We start from the raw sequence: 18,120 nt of genomic DNA on the forward strand, positions 1-18,120 counted from the left end.
TTGTTCTTACGGAAATTCATAATATTAAACGCATGCCGCGTTTATCCGAAGACAATTCGAATATAGCCTCATTCGCCGCGCATGTAGCGAATGCCGTCGCCACCATTAGATCCTTGCGTCAAGAGAAATACTTGCACGCGCCTGAGCTCGTGAATAAAATCGTGGATAAATTAAATCTGATAGTGCGCTATGAATGGGCCAAATACTGGCAGTCTAACGTAGAAACACCCGGGTTAGTAGCAATTTCCGAGTTTCTTAACGAAATTAGTACTGCGGCCAAGCGCATAAACCGATATAAGCCGTCCAACAAATCACGGAATGCAGTGAACGCGGTTTCCTCTGCGCGCGAACCCAGAAGATCGAGCCAAGCTCTCTCTAGGTCTCGCGACCCCGCGTTCTACCGTGATGCGTATGATAGATCGCGAAATGAACGAAACGCGGTTTCTTCTGTGCGCGAGCCCAGCAGGTCGAGCCGCGCTCTCGCTGGGCCCCGCGCCCCCGCGTCCATTCGCGACTATAGTTCGGATTCGGAGTCAGATTTCCGCGAGTCATACACACGTGATACGGGAAATAGATCGCGTACTAATAAATCGACCGTAGCTCAAGTAAAGCACCGCGATGGCAATTTAAAGAAAAAGCCAGCGTCAACCGGAGCTAAGCCCAAGCGACAGATAGCGTCTGTCTCTGTCTCGCACGAAGCGTGCGCCATATGTAACAACGGCAAAGAACACGAAGTTAAGGAGTGTTCGAAATTTCTAGCCGCGACCATACCTGAGCGCTGGGACTTGGCAAAGGGAGCTAAATTGTGCTTTAGATGTCTAGGCGCGAATCACCGTAAACTTTTTGGATGTAAATATGTCGCGTGTGGCATGAATCAGTGCGAAGCCGGACATAGTAGACTATTACACGGTTTAAGCGCGGCCAGGTCCGCGAACGGTAATAGTGCGCCGGCAGCACGCAAAGCAGTACTCAATGTTAAACTGCCGCAGACGTATCTCAAAATCATGCCAGTAGAGGTGTCGGGACCGTTAGGTACCGTCCAAACCCTCGCGCTACTCGATGAAGGCGCGGCAATGACGTTGATGTTACATGAAACTGCGGATAGAATCGCACCTCGTGTGCGCGGTGAAACATTAGAGATAGAAGGCATAGGCGGTGTAGTACGGGACCCAGATTCGTATGCGTTACGAGTCGCAATACGGGGTTTTTGTAGTCGACATATGGAAATGATGGAGACTTACACGGTTTGCGATATAGGTTTAGGAGCGCAGGGCGTGCCGCGAGACTTGGTAGATAAATGCGATCATTTATCTAAAATCGCGGACGAATTAAGTTACCCCCCCGCAGTACCTACTATCGTGATAGGCCAAGATAACTGGCATCTCATCATTAGTCGGCAAATTATAGACGGTCCGCCTAACCTCCCAGTCGCGAGTTTAACCAGGCTAGGATGGGTTTTGCATGGACCAGACCGTACGCGTCGCGCCGCGGTACAATTTGTTGGGCACGCAAGGCCTAATACCGCGGATGACGAGGCCTTACAATTGATGAAACGACATTTTGACATAGAGTCATTAGGCGTTTCACAAAAATTACCTCGGGCCGACCCCGACCAACGTGCGCTAGATTTGTTAGAAGCCACCTGCGAAAAGATACCGGGGGAGCAACGGTATCGCTCGGGCTTACTTTGGCGGTCAGATGACGAGAAACTCCCCGATAACCGAGCGCAAGCACTGAAACGGCTGTACAGTCTAGAACGAAAGCTAGACCGCGATGCGAAACTTAAAGCCGAATATGCAAAGCATATGAATAACTTGCTCGACAAAGGTTACGCGGAGAAAATGAGCTCGCGACCGCCCCCCGAGGCACCCCGGACGTGGTACCTAGCCCACTTCCCAACTTTTCACCCGCAACGTGGGAAAATGCGATTAGTTTGGGACGCGGCCGCAACAGCTTATGGACGCTCGCTCAATAGCGCGCTGTTAGCTGGCCCCGACCTGTTAGAATCACTTTTCGGCGTGTTAGTGCGTTTCCGCGAGGGTAAAATCGCGGTAATAGCCGACGTCAAAGAGATGTTTTTACAGATCGAAATAATTGAGCAGGATCGTGATGCGTTACGTTTCGTTTGGAGGGGAGAGGACCGTACCTCCCAACCGCAAGAATATAGGATGAAGCGGCTTATATTTGGTTCGGCAGCGTCGCCGACAACCGCGCTATACGTCAAAAACGAAAACGCAAAATCGCATAGTAAAGAATTTCCGATCGCAGCGGAAAAAACAATAAAGAATACGTACATGGACGACATGTTGATCGCCCTCGATACGTCTGAAGAGGAAGCGAGACGCGTAGTAAACGAAGTTTACGAGCTGAATATGCGCGCGTCATTCGAGCTTCGCGGGTTCGCATCGAACCATCCTGCGGTAATTGCTGACGTAGTTAATAGCAATCAGGAAACGTCGCTGTTAGGCGCGAACGAGAGCGAACGTACCTTAGGTTTGAAATGGAATCACAAACGTGACACCTTAGGTTTCAACGTAAACTTTCGTAATACGCCCGAAGACGTACTTAACGGTCAGAAATTACCTACAAAACGACAGGTAACAAGTAGCGCGATGTCGATATTTGATCCGATCGGTTACGTAAGCCCCATATCCGTCTTAGGCAAGGCGTTAATGCAGGAAATATGGAGGACAGGAATCGATTGGGACTCGCCTATACCCGTCTCACTCGCACCCGTTTGGCGATCGTTCATTGATAACGTACAACAATTACGAGACTTAGAGATTCCGCGACACGTGCCCGCATTTAATAGGGAGGCATATATGCATGTTTTTTGCGACGCGAGCGAAAAAATATATGCCGCGGCCGTGTATTTAGTTAGCATCAACCCCGAGGGGACTAGAACCTCCGCGTTAGTGGCCGCTAAGGCCCGCGTTTCACCTCTCCGGGTAGTCAGCATTCCGAGGATGGAATTGCAGAGCTGCGTACTAGCTACTAGATTAGCGGAAACCATAGTCAAGGAGTCAGATTACGTAATAAAGGACAAGTATTTTTGGTCTGACTCTAAAACGGCGCTCACGTGGATACGTTCGGACCCACGTAGGTATAAAACGTTCGTAGCACATAGGTTAGCAGAAATCGAGAACACTACCACCCCCGCCAACTGGCGCTGGGTGCCTAGTGCAGCTAACGTGGCTGACGACGCGACTCGTGGAGTACCTGCGCAATTTGGAGTGAACCACCGATGGTTCATAGGGCCCGATTTTATACGTAAATCCAAAGAGCATTGGCCGACCGAAAAAGTGCCTACGCCCGTCGCCGATACGGGCGAGGAACGCGTTAATAAACTCGTATGCTCAGTAGGCGTCGCGGAGAATAGGTTTGAGTACCTGCCGGAGGTGTGTAGGTTCTCAAAGTTCGTGCGATTAGTTCGCGCCACCGCTAGTATTCTGGTTGCCGCCGAGGTTTTCAAAGCCGCATTGTTCGCTAAGAAAACAGATATAGAGATAAATAAGGGGCATTTAGATTTAGCAGAGATATTGCTAATCCGACGGAGTCAACATGCTGCATTTCCGGAGGAAATGAAGCTTCTGGAAACTGGGCGGCCACTCCTGAAGAAATCTCCGCTATACAAAATCGCTGTACAACTTGACAAAAACGGAATCATCGTACTAAATGCTAGAATCGATAAAAACACGCATATGCCTGTTTTACATGCGAAAGAAGATTTCGTCAAGTTATTAGTACAGCATTTTCATGCACTCTACAATCACGGCAACCACGCGACCGTCATCAACGAGTTGAAACAAAGGTACTACATTATCGGGCTGCGCGGTAGCATTCGCTATATAACGCATAAATGCCAATGGTGCAGAACCTATAGGGGAACGCCAATCAAAGTTCCCATAGGTGACTTGCCGCCAGAAAGGCTAAAAGTGAATCAGCCGCCATTTACCGCTGCAGCCGTAGACCTGTTTGGCCCCATGCACATAACGATAGGCCGCCGCCGCGAGAAAAGGTGGGGTGTATTATACACATGCCTCACAACTCGCGCTGTACATCTGGAGCTTGCCGCCTCACTTTCGGCATCCTCCATGATACTGTCGCTACGCCGAATGATAGCGCGACGCGGCACGCCTACGGTTCTCTATTCCGACAACGCCACTAACTTCCACGGCGCGGAAAGAGAACTGGCAGAGGCCAAAAACACGCTGCCCGACAGTCTCAAGCCCTTCTTGACCGAGCGAGCCATAAAATGGAAGAAAATTCCACCCGGCAACCCCTCCGCTGGCGGTGCCTGGGAACGGCTCGTGGGCAGCGTTAAAACCGCATTAAAAGTAGTACTGAAAGAAAGAGCACCCCACGAAGAAGTTCTACATACTTTACTGCTAGAATCAGAGCACATAGTCAATTCCAGACCGTTGACACCAGTGAATCCAGATTTAGACATCGAAGCCCTGACGCCGAATCACTTTCTAATCGGTCGATCAAGTACCATGTCGCCACTGGGTGTCTTCACAGACGCAATTATGTCGCTCTCTTCGTGGAAAACAGCGCAAACGCTAGCCGACCAATTTTGGAGGCGCTGGCAGCGGGAATACCGACCCAGCCTCCTCCCCAGGCCTGGTGCTCGCCAAAACGTGAGAAAACTGCATGAAGGTGACGTAGTCATCATTGCGGATAGCTCCATGCCACGAGGAACGTGGCCCAGAGGCGTAATCGCCCAGCTATTTCCTGGCCCAGATGGTCATGTGAGAGTGGCCATTGTTCGCACACGCGCAGGTGACGTCCGCCGCCCAGTTTCTAGACTTATCCCCATTTACTCCGCGCATGAAGACGGTGTTGACACACGTGGGGGAGACTGTCGTAAATAGCTATTAGGGTTCATGTATGTGTTTAATTAGTCTCTACGTTTAGGTTACTATTTTTACTTTTGTATATCATGTTTTACTTTGTGCTCGTATATTATGTCAAATGAATTGCGTGGAATGTTTTATATCTAGTTATAAGTCTAGAAATTCATGCTCCTTTCATACGTGCTTAATATTGTACCTATTTATAAGTCTAGGATTCGTGCTCCTTTCATACGTGCTTATAATTAACGAGATTGGCAAAAATATACATTACTGACTCTGCATGATACACCCACTAGTTGAAGAAGGTACCAAACGGCCTTGTGTTTTACTATATAAGGCAGAGCCGTTTCGTGGCTTATTCAGAGACTGACTCGAAAAAAAAAAAGATTCCCGCTCCGACCGCCGCGCCGCGCGCACGCGTGCTTAGCTCGTACCTACTGAGTGCCGATCTTTTCTCCGCCGCGTTGAGCCTGGCTCCGCGTGCTGGATTTTTGTTCGTTTCATCGCCGCGTTGAGCCTGGCTCCGCGTGCTGGATTTTCGAATAGTGCCTAAGCCACGTTGTAGCCCTGCTCCGTGTGCCTTTTTACTGGATTGCTGTGAAGTGTTAATATAGAGATAGTGACTCATAAACAGTGCCACCCTGCCGTGTTTCGGTTTGTTTACTGAGATAGTTTTAGTTCCCAAATCATTGATAACTTAGTGCCCCCCCCCTCTCCACCCTTCACATCATTCCCCCCGGTACAGGGTACTGGGGGAGAGCGAAAAATCAACATGACAACGAAAATGGAAGTTATGGACATGTTCGTGGACTCGTATTGTCCACACCTGCACGGCCAATGGCTCGAACACAAAATAAAACTAGCGGCTGCGACCAGCGCCGCTGGCCTTACCGGCACTTCCACGCCGGCTCCTAGCCAGCCCCCAGAGGCTTCGCAGGAGCGGCGGCCCCTGCAACCGACAGCCGACACCTATGTGGACACCTCAGCTAGCAAAGGTAGGGTTTCACCCACTCGCAATATAGACAGATATTACTCACCGGACATGACTACATTAAAATCAGACAATTATGATTATAGACGACGTGACTTAGAGGCGCGCCATCGAGGCAACCATCGCGCACGTTCGCAGTCACTCTCGCAACGCAGCGTTAGCGCGTCCTCTCGCTCACACCCTTACAGACTAACCTCTCCCTCACAAGACGAAGTGCGCACCCCCCGGTCTAGGTCGCGTTCCCCCCAAACAGATGAAATTTATAATATAATAATGAGCGCAAATCGCGGTAGCGTGTCCAAATCAAAAAGCGTCAGAGACCAGCTAAGTAATACGGACAGCGGCTCTGACGGCGAATTCACTTCTTTAAAATCTGACGAGGACTACGAACAGGCCAAAGCAAGGAAAAGTAGGAGGAGGAAGCCTTCAGTCAAGACTCCCACCCCCCCCACCATTCAATCCCACCCAACAATTCCGATCTCGCAGAACCGGTTCTCTCATCTACCTCAAGACGAATGGCCTAATTCTCAACCAGGTCGTAATACTAACATTTCTCAAGTTAGCCACCACGCGTCACCAGCTCATACTCATTCACAATCTCCAAACCACCACTCGCAAATTAAATCTCAGAACACCCAAGAGATGGAGTTGGTATACGATGACGAGGACAACGACTCACTTGCTGAGGACGATGACTATAACAATTATACAGAAGAAGAAGAGGATGAGGACCAGCCCAAAAGGAAGCCCAGATCCCCCCCTTCTTTAGTAGTTTACGACCCTAATAGGTGGGCAACTCTCTCCAAGCAAGCTAACATCAAAAAACTAGGGTTCCTAAGGTCACATGTAGGTATAAGCAAATATACAAAAGAACCCATACTATATATAGACACCCAGACCCCAGATCAATACAGAGGCTGGCGTAAACTGTTAAAGGATGGTTTCCACTCCCACCCTACTGGCAAGCAGAGGAAACTGAGGGTGGTTATCCTCGGTTTGCCAGTGAGCATCGAAACCGATGATATTAAAAATGACCTTATTAGCAAAGACCTCCCGGTACTAGAAGTTACTAGAATGTTAAAAGGCCCTAAAGATAAACGCGAACCTTTTAACGCAGTCAAGGTCGTTCTAGACCTAACTAAAAAAGGTAAAAAAATATTCGATATCCAGCATGTGTGTGGCCTTAGTGGGCTCAAAATTGAACCACCTCACAGGAGCAACAGAGTGGCTCAATGTCAAAAATGCCAACGATATGGCCACACCGCTAAATACTGTCAAATGCCACCAAGGTGTGTCAAATGCCCAGGTAACCATCTCACAGTCAACTGCGACAGACAGACTGACCCGGTAACAGGTAAATATGTAACCACATGTGTGTTGTGCGGAGGAAACCATTCTGCAAACGCCTCAATTTGCCCGGCAGCCCCACCTCCAAAAAATGCCAGACCCCGCCGCAGAAGGGGTAATAACAATAACACCCGTACCCAACCGATCTCACCCTCAAACCAGACTAACTTCGATCTCTCTCAGGCAGAGACAGGTGATGCCAGGGGCACCTTTCCAAACCTACCCACTCCCCATAACCTTTCTGCTTTATTACTACTAATTCTATTTAGAATATGTAAATATATATGACCGACCTAACCTAACCTAACTCCGCGCGGAACCTAACTCCTCACGAAACCTTATCTATATATTCGTTATTATTATTACTTTCTTTTAATCGATCGAATGACATCATATGCGTATGCGTTATGCCATGAAACTTTTACACGTTTACACAGAATCATATTGTGGCCCTGAAAAGGGCCTTTTGTAACGGTCACTCGGGCGGGCGGGAAGGTAACAGAGGCCCCGTGCGTGCGATAAACGTACGCACGAGACAAATGCACACATTCACAAATCGCCGGGTGTTACCGCTAGAGATGTAGCCAGATGAGAAGCGAGGACACTTAAGCCTTCTTCTCGGTCTTCTTGGGCAGGAGCACGGCCTGAATGTTAGGCAGCACACCACCCTGGGCGATGGTCACACCGGAGAGGAGCTTGTTCAACTCCTCGTCGTTGCGGATCGCCAGCTGGAGATGCCTAGGGATGATCCTGGTCTTCTTGTTGTCGCGAGCGGCGTTGCCTGCCAGCTCGAGAACCTCGGCGGCCAGGTATTCCATGACGGCGGCTAGGTACACCGGGGCACCGGCACCGACGCGCTCGGCGTAGTTGCCCTTGCGTAGAAGCCTATGGATACGGCCGACGGGGAACTGGAGTCCGGCACGGTTAGAACGGGACTTTGCCTTTCCCTTAACCTTGCCACCTTTACCGCGTCCAGACATGTTTAAAGATTATTTATTTAAGTTTAGATTACTCACAAAACGACAGCACGAATGCTTTTGAGTGTCGGATTTAGTATAACCGTTTATTTTATAGCTACAAGGAGTGCGCTAATAGTGGGGATATAACGAGCCGACATAAAACGAGCCCGATCGACCAATCAACATCCCGCGTGCGAGAGCGCGAATTAGAGAGAGATAGAGATAAAATAAAAGAAAATCAATATAAATTAATACATCTCAAAATATAACTGAATAAATAAATAATAACAAAATTAACAAAATATTCTGTAAGTAAATTCATATAACTCTACCTAATTTATTTATAATTTGGCCTATATCTATAGGCCGTACGTACGTACGTACGTACGTGTACGTACGTACGTATGTATATAGATAACTAACTATTGTTTGAAATCTAAGACTTCATATCATGTATATTCACGTTCCAACTGTCATGTCGAAATGTAAAAATTATATGTAAATTCATGAAAATCTAACATAACCTAATTTAATCTATCAGTGAGATCACCATCATCATCATCATATTGAGGCTTTTGTGCATTGAGATTCGACTTTTTACTCCGATCCGAACACCTATTTGTATGTTTATAACTTAGATGTTTGTTGATCAATCGATCGATCGACTCGTGTATATGTGCTCATTGCAATGAAACAGAGGCGATATGAACGACCTTTGAATACATATGTTAGCCCTGAAAAGGGCTTTTTGATGTGCGTATAACGCGCACAGGCGTATGACGTGAGTCGAGAAGAGGCGACACGTCGTCGTATAATATTTATAGCAACGACAATCGACATCTCCTCTACCATCACGACCACTACCGCCGCGACCGATGTAAGGACGACGACGACGACAATATGGCGCAGTCTTCTTACTTCTTCGAGGCAGCCTTCTTAGCGGCGGGCTTCGCTTTGGGAGCGGCCGCAGCCTTCTTCGGCTTGGGAGCTTTAGGCTTCTTGGTCGGCGGCTTCGCGGTCTTCTTGGCCTTAGGCGCGGCGGCGCTCTTGCCCTTGGCGGGGGTGGAAGGTTTCTTCGCTGCGGGCTTCTTTTTGGCGGCGGCGGCCTTCTTGTCCTTCGTGGCGGCCTTAGGCTTGGCCGGGGACGCGGCGGCCTTCTTAGCCTTAGCGGGCTTTGCTGCGGCGGGCTTCTTAGCGGCGGCTGATGATTTAGCGCTTGATTTCTTGGCCGCGGCGGGCTTCTTGCCGGCGGATGATGTCTTCGACTCCAGTTTGAACGAGCCGGACGCGCCCTTGCCTTTGGTCTGTATGAGTGCGCCGGATTCGACTGCGCTCTTCAGATATTTTCTGATGAAAGGTGCCAGTTTCTCGGCGTCGACCTTGTACTGGGCGGCGATGTATTTCTTGATAGCCTGCAGGGACGAACCGCTCCTCTCCTTCAACTCCTTGATGGCGCTGTTAACCATCTCGGACGTCTTAGGGTGGGTGGGCTTCGCCTTAGGCTTCTTAGCGCCTGCGGAGGCGGACGCCTTAGGTTTCTTCGCGGGCGTCGCCGGGGCGGGAGCGTCGGCAGCAACTGCGGTATCGGCCATATTTAAAAAAGTAAATAAAATTAGTAAATCGCACGAACGAACGAACTGCGCAAAGAGAGAGAACAGCGGACGCGTGTAAGCGGAGCGCTGCGCTGGCGAGTACTAAACACTCCTATTGCGCAGGATCATCTCACACTCCCCCTTGGGGGGCGTGGGGAGGCCATGTCAGGGCGAGGCCCTTTTTGGCGGTTTCTATCGCGGGCTGTGGCGACAGCCCGGTCTGTTTTGCCGACGTTTAGGTTGTCGGGTTTTCTCTTTCTTCCTTCTTCTTCTTTCTTCTTCTGTTGGCCATCATGGCATGGTGGTCATGTTGGCCAATCTGCGGCATTGTGGTTCCTAGGGGTCTGGTGTTGGTGGCACGAGCTCGCGCGGTTGGGCTCGTGCACGGTGGGCTTCTGGAGGGCGGGCGTGGAGGGGGGCGATCCCCTGCAGCAGCGGGTGTTGCGATGAGTCGGCACGGTCGAACATCCTGCGCGCAAGTTGTCCGATGAATTCGTCCAGGCTCGGGTGCTTCATGTCCCTATAGAGCGTTGCGTTTCGCACTCCGCGTGGGGCTCTAACGATCGCTCTGAGGCTGAGCGTCTCCTGCGCTCTGAGTCTCCGCCTGTTTGACTCCGCCGTCCTGGCATACCAGGCAGGAGCCGCGTACGTCAGCCTCGATCGGATGTAAGTCTTGTAGATCCCCAGCTTCGTGCGAATGGGGAGGCTGCTGTGGAGCACTGGACGAAGTAGGGTGCGCGCAGTTTTCGCTCGCCTCACTACCTCCTCGGTGTGCTGCTTCATAGTGAGGCCCCTGTCTATGGTGACCCCTAGGTACTTTGCTGTGTGCTGCCACTGGATCTCCTCGCCTAGGAGCTTCAGTGGCGGTGGATGATGTGCTGCTCCCGTGAGGAGCGCTTGGGTCTTGCCGACGTTCACTGAGAGCCGCCATTTGGTCAGCCACTCTGGTAGGGCGTCAAGCTGGCGCTGGATCTTGCGTGCGGCGTGGGTCGGTGAGATGGACGACGCGTAGTACGCCGCGTCGTCCGCGAACAGGCCCAGCTTGACGTCGCCGACCACCGGGATGTCATCAGTGAACCAGGCGTAGCAAGATGGTGAGAGGCAGCTTCCTTGTGGAACTCCCGCGAGGATCGGGCGTGCTGAGGATAGGGCGTCCTCAACTGCCACTTGGAAGCTTCTGTCCGTGAGGAAGGAGCTGATGACGCGTACTACTCGACGTGGGGCCGAAGACGTTGACAGCTTAGCTAGCAGGCCCTCATGCCAGACTCTGTCAAACGCCTTCTCCATATCCAGGAACACCGCGACGATATGCTCCTTCTGATTCATCCTCTCGCCCATGAAGGAGAGGACTCTCGTCAGCTGCAGAGTTGTGGAGTGTTCTGACCGAAATCCGAATTGCTCCGGCCTCGGCACGATGTGTGGCTGCAGTCTTCCTAGCAGGAGCCTCTCGAAGACTTTGGACAGGGTACTGAGCAGAGTGATCGGCCGGTAGCTCTCCGGCCTTCCTCTGTCCTTCCCCGGTTTCGGCAGCATGATGACCCGGCCAAGTTTCCAGGTCTTCGGAAAGTGGCCCGAGCGCATGATCCCATTGAACAAGCGTGTCACCGCCACGATGGTGTGCTGCGGCAGGTGACGAAGCGCCATGTTCGGGATCGAATCGGCGCCCGGGGCCTTCTTCGGGTTGGTTCTTCTGGTTGCGCGTCTAACTTGGCCGGGTGAGAAGAAGACCGGGTCCTCCTCTGCATTCGGCGGCTGCTCTAAGTACCCTGCCAGTTGCTCCTCCACCTCCCTCGCGTGGTCCGCATTTGTAGCAGGGTTCGGTTGGAACGTTCGCTCCAGGACGTCCGCGAACAGTTCTGCCCTCTCTTCGGCCTTGTAGTGGAGCGCTCCCCTCTCGTCCACGAGTGGCCTTACTGCCTCTTTGGTTGTTCCCAGTTGCCTGCACAGACGGTGAATGGAGGGCATGTCTTCGTCTATGCTGGCAATGTGGGTCTCCCAATCAGCTGCTGCATTGTTCCGCAGCTCAATCTTCACCTTCTCCACTAGGTTGTTGAGCTCGGTCTTCAGGGTGGGGCAGCGAGTTTGTTGCCATCTCCTTCTCAGCTGGCGTTTCCGCAGGATGAGTGCCTGGATCTCCGCGGGGAGGGGCTTGTACCTCTCGCCCTCGGGGATGGTGTGCGAGGAGGATTCTAGCGCCAGCTGTATGTTGTCGGTGATGGCTTTGGCTGCGGCTTCAACTTCCTCAGCGGTGGAGACTGGTCCGATTTGGGGGTTCTGCAGTGCTTCTGTGAAGGCCCCCCAGTTGGTCTTCCGCCTCGACTTCCTCCTCGGGACGGAATATGGGGCCGCTTCTATGGTCATGAGTACTGGTCGGTGGTCCGACGGAAGGTCTGGCAGTACTTCCATGTTCAGCGTGGCATTGCAGTCGTTATGGACTGCGAAGTCTATGATGTCGCTGGTTCCTTGGCCATCTGAGTGTCGTGTAGGCTCCCCTGGTCCTGTGACATCGTAGTTTGCGTCCATTATCGCGCTGTACAGCGTTCTGCCGGCAGCGTTTATTTTTGATGAATTCCAGGCAGTGTGCTTTGCGTTCCAGTCCCCTGCCAGGATGGTCGGCCCTGAAGACTGGAACAGTGCACGGAGATCTGCTCTTAGGCGGCTGGTCGGGTGCTGTGGGGGTCTGTAGACGGTGTAGAGCCGGAGGTCTCCATCGGCCACCCTAATGTCGACTCCGAGCGCTGTGAAGGAGTCATAAGGCACGAAGTCGACAGGCTGGTGAATGATGGTTCTGCGGACCATCACGGCGACTCCGCGGAACGGGTATCCCTGCTGGTTTGTTTCGTTCCGCTGGTATACTACGTAGCCCCCCATCTTGAGGTCTCTCTTGGCGAACGTTTCGCTGACCAGCAGTATGTCCACATTCTGCTCTCTGAGGAAGTGACGGAGCAGGGCTTCCTTGCTGGTCAGCGACTGCGCATTCCAGAAAACTACCCTCAGTTTACGGTTGAATGCTAGCTGAGGGTAATGCAATCCTGAGAGCCTTGGCGACCGCTTGTGGTCCCTGGGCTGCAGCAGCTTGGAGCAAGGCAGCAATCATAGCTGCCAGGTCTTGGCCATCAGCCGGTGGGGCTGGTGTTCCGGCTGGTGCCTCTTCTTTGGAAGGCGGAGGAGGAGCGTCCGCCGGCTTCTTCTTCTTCTTCTTTTTGTTCGCCTTCTTCTTGTTGGGGGCCGTGGCTGGTGGTTGGTCCCGGCCGCCCCGCTGTGTAGGAGCGTTTGCCGCCGCCATTAGGGACGCTGGCGCTGACTCCTCCACATGGGGCTTGGGGACGCTGGCCCTCGTCTCAGGCCCCGGCTTCTTGGGTGTTGGGCGGGATTTTGCCCCAGCTTTCCAGAGTCTGAATTCCCTCAGGAAGACAGGGCATCTTCGGTAGTTCGCGGGATGGGGGCCCGCGCAGTTGGCGCAAGTGCATAGCTGGTCCTTGGGCCTTGGGCATTCGGCTGCTGGGTGGGAGCCTGCACAGCGGACGCACTTCTGCGGTCTGTGGCAGCCTTTGGAGTGATGGCGGAACCCCTGGCACCTGTGACACTGTGCAGGCCCGCTTTTGCCCCTCCATGCTTCAATCCTCACCGAGTTCATATAGAGGAGCTCGGTTACCCGGTAGAAGTGTGTGAAGTCTCGGGGGGGTCCGGCGAGCTGTATGAAGTATATACAGCCCGGTTTTCCCCCTCTCGCGTTTATCTGTTTGGCGTACTCGACCGGGTAGCCGAGCCCCTCGCACGCCTTTTTGATTTCTTCGACTGGTGTGTCGGATGGGAGACCGCGCAGTGCCACCTTCATACGCTTCTCCTTATCCAGCTGGTATACGTGCCACTCCAGCGGCACCCCTGCTTGCTCCAGTTTCTCTAGGTGGTTGTACACGCATCTATATTCGTCCGCTGTTTGGGGTTCAAAGCGAACTCCTTTCCCCAAGTTTTTGGAGTTCGCAGGTCTTCCCAGTTCCTTGGCGATGTCTTCGCAAACTTTGTACCATTGGGGCAACACCGCCGCCTCGATGTGCGGGTACTTTTCTTTGCGCGGCTGTTGTGGTGGTTGGGGTTGCTGCTGTGCCTTCTTCTGCTTCTTGGACACCTCGGCTGTATCTACCGCGGCGGCTTTGGAAGCGTATGAGGTCTGCGGGTCTGCTTGTGGCGGGGGCCCCAGGTTGGTGTGGGGCTCTTTGCTGGGTCCGGCTGCTGGTGGTTGCAGCTCCGCAGAGATGGGCTTCTGTGGTGGGGGGTCCATTGCGGGGGGGCCCAGTTTGGTGGCTGGCCCTTCCGGTGGGGGGCATGGTTGTAGCTGAGGTTCTGGTAGGGGCACCGGTGGCGTGGGGCCCTGTCTCTGCTGCCTTTTAGGTTTGTGACGCTGTGGTTGGGGCTCCTCTTGCGGGGGGGCCTGCTTCAGTTGTGGCTCCTTGGGTGAAGGGGGCGTCGTTTGCGAGGCTGGGGCCTCTGCTGCCATGGGTCGTGGTGGTTGGGGTTCCTCTTGCGGGGGGCCCTGCTCCTGTAGCGGGAAGACTTCTAGCCTCCTCTGGACCACCCCCTTCAGGCCGCATCTCACCAGGATTGAGGTGGGAGACGGGGCCTTCCAGGGGGCGATCGTTGGGGGGGGCTGGTGTTGTGGCTGTGCGGGTGGTGTCCGCGGTGCATCGCCTCCTGTGGACCTAGATCGGCGGCGCAGTCTTGGGTCCCTCGGTGGCGTCGGCTTGTTACAGGGTCTCTTCTGTTCCTGCCCCTGCGCAGGGCTCTCGACTGGTCTCTTTGGCGGCCTCAGTACGGCCGGGTTGGCCCTCAGGAACTCCAGGAATGGGAGGTCCTCGGGCTGGAGCTCTGTATGCATCCCTAGTAGATGGGATGAAATGCGGATGTAGGCGGCCATCCACGCCTTCAGGCCCGCCGATGCCAGTTCGGTCCCCATCATATGGGCCACCACAATCGTGTCAGATTGTAGTAGGTCCATTGGGGACTCGGGAGGGCCAGCGGGCGACACGGGCGAGAAGGGCCGCGTCGTCGGTTCCGGCAAAAGCTGGTCCGCTGTTTCCGTTGCTTCTGTGTCCTCAGGCCCCTCCAGGGCGGGGGTAGGGGCGCGGGAGGCGGGGGCGTCGCCGGCGGTGAACTCGGCGAGGTCTGGGTCCTCGCTGCCCTCCAGTGAGCCGGGGTCAAATCCGGGGGGTAGTTGGAAAAACCCTGATCCCCAACTACCCTCCATGTCCACCGGTGGCAGCGGTGATGCTCCCCGCCTCCGCGATGTCGATCTAGATGATGAGGGTAGACCGCGAGACCGAGATCGCGGTCTACCCACGCGTTTCTTCTTTTCTTCCTCCATATGAAGGCGGCTTTTCGGGTTCGCGCGACGCTCGTCGCCGCCGGCTAAGCCAGTCCCCACATTCCCTCTCCCGGGGCGTCCGTTTTAGCGGGACCGGGATCGGGAGATGCGGCGAGGGCACACCAACGACGATGGCTCTGGTGACTACGCTGTCCCCTCCGGCGGATGCCGGGCCGCGTTATTCGCCTATTTATTTATAATAAATAAATGTCGAATTGCGAGTGCAGTTGTACGTCCGAACGCTGTGACTCCGAATGCTGTCCAAAACACTCCTATTGGGGGCGCCACCTATTATATATATACTCCGGCTTAACCGTAACGCAGACCCTTATGTCGCGGGACGTTTTCTCGTAATAACACTTCCAACTTTTCACTTACTCGTTTATGATTAAACTAAATTTATAGTGAATAATATTATAATGATTATAATAAAATTGCACATGTATATTCTTTATGAATTGATATATCTATTTTAATAGAAGTTTTAAGTTTTGGAACGGCGTTAAACGAATGAGGTAACTTTAGTTTTGGTATTATAGGTTGCGGACACCTCGGGTCTGTTTAAAAAGTGATTTTTCTTAATTAAAATCACATTTAACACTATCATGTGTCTTCCGGTTAAAAGCGAAGATACCATAGATATATGTGACACAATAACAATAGTAGAAAATTATAGTTATAATGTTATTTTGACTTGTTGTCTTCACTGTCGTAAAACAGCCGTACCGCGCTGCGACTTGGATTGCCTACTACGTTCAGCGGTTTGCTCTCTGTTGGTACACCGATGTAAAACGGGATAGGTATTTTATATTACGTTTATATAATTATGTTCTATTATAAATTACGATATCACCATTATCATGAATATTATTATAATTCTGATGGTTAAACTCAACTCTCTTCTACCGAGGATCATACACAGCGCGACACTCGGAGCGAGCGTGCGGGCATGGTAGGTAGAATCTCCTCGTTTAGGTCAGGTATTTTATTATTTAGTTTTGGTCCGGCGTAAGTATTTATAATACATACATTAACGTATGATATTATCTGAATACGTCTAATATTAAATAAAAAAAAACAGTAGTGTGTGTGTTGTTGAACTTAAGAATATATTTATATGAACTTACTTAATTATATTCATCATAGGAACACGAGAAGTCTTAGGCTGCTGAGTTACTATCATGTATGTTACCTACCCATTTATTTATATATATATATAATTAAGTTAATATTAATATTTTTTCTAGTCCAGTCTCTCTATATTTAAGTACCTACCTTTCATGGGGGAGTGGGTGAGGTGATGGTGGATGTCCCTGTCTGTTTTATGCACTATTTGCGAATCCTTTACCTAATTGGGCAGTTCATCCTGGTAATTCGTCGTTATCAGTAGAGTAGGTCACAGCCTCACAGGTGTCAGGTGAGAGTGATGTAAAAGGTGGTGTGTCTGTGTGTGCGGGTCGCATGTGATTGTTTAAAAAAAAAAAAAAAATATGGTGTTATTATTAGTAAAACTAACTAAGAATTGAGCGAGTTAAGTGTGAGAAATACATTGGATGGATTTGAAAAACGTGAGTACTTAATACATACATAATGATATAAAATATGTACTTTAATACCTACTTATTTAGGTTTGGGTTAGGGCGATGCTAGTTAGTCGAGATGCTAGGCGAAGATGATGATGATGATGATGGATGATTCTTGAAGAGAGGGAGAAATATCTGAATGTATGCATTGCATGCTGTACTGGGAGGTGGTTAATCTATATACTTATGCCTATTTTATTTATACGAGTACATTAGGTAGGTACATACCTATATTCTACAAGCTGTATTCGGCAAGGTCTACTTACTAATAATTAAGTTAAGTTAAATTTGCTTGGTGCACATTAATAATTGTGACGTAGGTACACACAATGATGTGCGAGATCGGAATCTAAAGATTTAAAGATATATCTAGCTTGCTCTAGTATCAATATTATTATTAGCACACAAGAGGTTAAACGACTACTTTAAAGCCCTTTTCTTGTAAAACAAACAAAAATAACTATTTAAATTAAGTACATATTATAATTGTTGTTTTAGAGAGAGAGAGAGCTGGGCTGGCGTTAAACCACCGAAGCGGCGAACGAGGTGGCTGCTTGCTGTTACAAGTTAGAAAATTGAACTTGCGGTGCGGGGTAAGTAAGATATCATTATATATATAAATGTACTGACAGTGATAGATAGATATTTTGGAGATATAGATCGATCGATTGTTTGTTTGTCCGTCTGTGTCGCTACTGAAACTTTGTATTGTAATCGCGTAGGTATCATAGAATTATTTGCGGCCCTGAAAAGGGCCTTTTTGTATTTGCGTCCGTCTGAGGACGCGGCGCGCGCGCTCGCTCGCTCGCTCGCTCGGGCGCGATACGGTAATACATGCGTTAGTACATATTACACGATGTCGCGCGCGGCGGACAGCGCAAGCAGAGCGCTTAACCACCGAAACCGTAGAGGGTGCGGCCCTGACGCTTCAGAGCGTAGACGACGTCCATGGCGGTGACGGTCTTCCTCTTGGCGTGCTCGGTGTAGGTGACCGCGTCACGGATCACGTTCTCGAGGAACACCTTGAGAACACCGCGGGTCTCCTCGTAGATCAGACCGGAGATACGCTTGACGCCACCTCTGCGGGCGAGACGACGGATGGCGGGCTTGGTGATACCCTGGATGTTATCACGGAGCACCTTCCTGTGACGCTTGGCTCCTCCTTTCCCCAGACCTTTACCTCCCTTACCGCGACCGGTCATTGCGACTTTTAGTTGAGATTAGACTTCTCAGATTAGAATACACGGAACACGACACACGACTTGCGGCGCGCGTCGACACGAGTGGAATAACAGGCGAGCTACGACCTGGTGCGATATTTATACGCTTTACCCTATTGCGGGGCGACGGGGGACGGGGTTAGAGATATCGGAGCATTAATATTTTTTGATTTACTTTTCATTCATTCATTCATGAAATATACATAATAT

At 51.2% G+C, this 18,120-nt stretch overlaps 3 protein-coding genes across 3 annotated transcripts; all 3 read right to left on the bottom strand.

The window, feature by feature from the left end:
- Nucleotides 1-7,760: 7,760 nt before the first annotated feature.
- Nucleotides 7,761-8,233, bottom strand: LOC134803121 (histone H2A). The gene has a single exon (XM_063775830.1). The coding sequence runs from the start codon at nt 8,172-8,174 to the stop codon at nt 7,800-7,802; it is 375 nt and encodes a 124-aa protein (XP_063631900.1). The 5' UTR covers nt 8,175-8,233; the 3' UTR covers nt 7,761-7,799.
- Nucleotides 8,234-8,878: 645 nt separating this feature from the next.
- Nucleotides 8,879-9,836, bottom strand: LOC134803126 (histone H1C-like). Its single transcript, XM_063775834.1, has one exon. It carries the CDS (start codon nt 9,743-9,745, stop codon nt 9,068-9,070), a length of 678 nt encoding a protein of 225 aa, XP_063631904.1. The 5' UTR covers nt 9,746-9,836; the 3' UTR covers nt 8,879-9,067.
- A 7,613-nt stretch (nt 9,837-17,449) lies between these two features.
- LOC134803500 (histone H4) lies at nt 17,450-17,931 on the bottom strand. Its single transcript, XM_063776299.1, has one exon. The coding sequence runs from the start codon at nt 17,890-17,892 to the stop codon at nt 17,581-17,583; it is 312 nt and encodes a 103-aa protein (XP_063632369.1). The 5' UTR covers nt 17,893-17,931; the 3' UTR covers nt 17,450-17,580.
- Nucleotides 17,932-18,120: the final 189 nt, after the last annotated feature.

The sequence above is a fragment of the Cydia splendana genome, chromosome 26, assembly GCF_910591565.1.
Source record: "Cydia splendana chromosome 26, ilCydSple1.2, whole genome shotgun sequence".
NCBI classification, from domain to species: Eukaryota; Metazoa; Arthropoda; class Insecta; order Lepidoptera; family Tortricidae; genus Cydia; species Cydia splendana.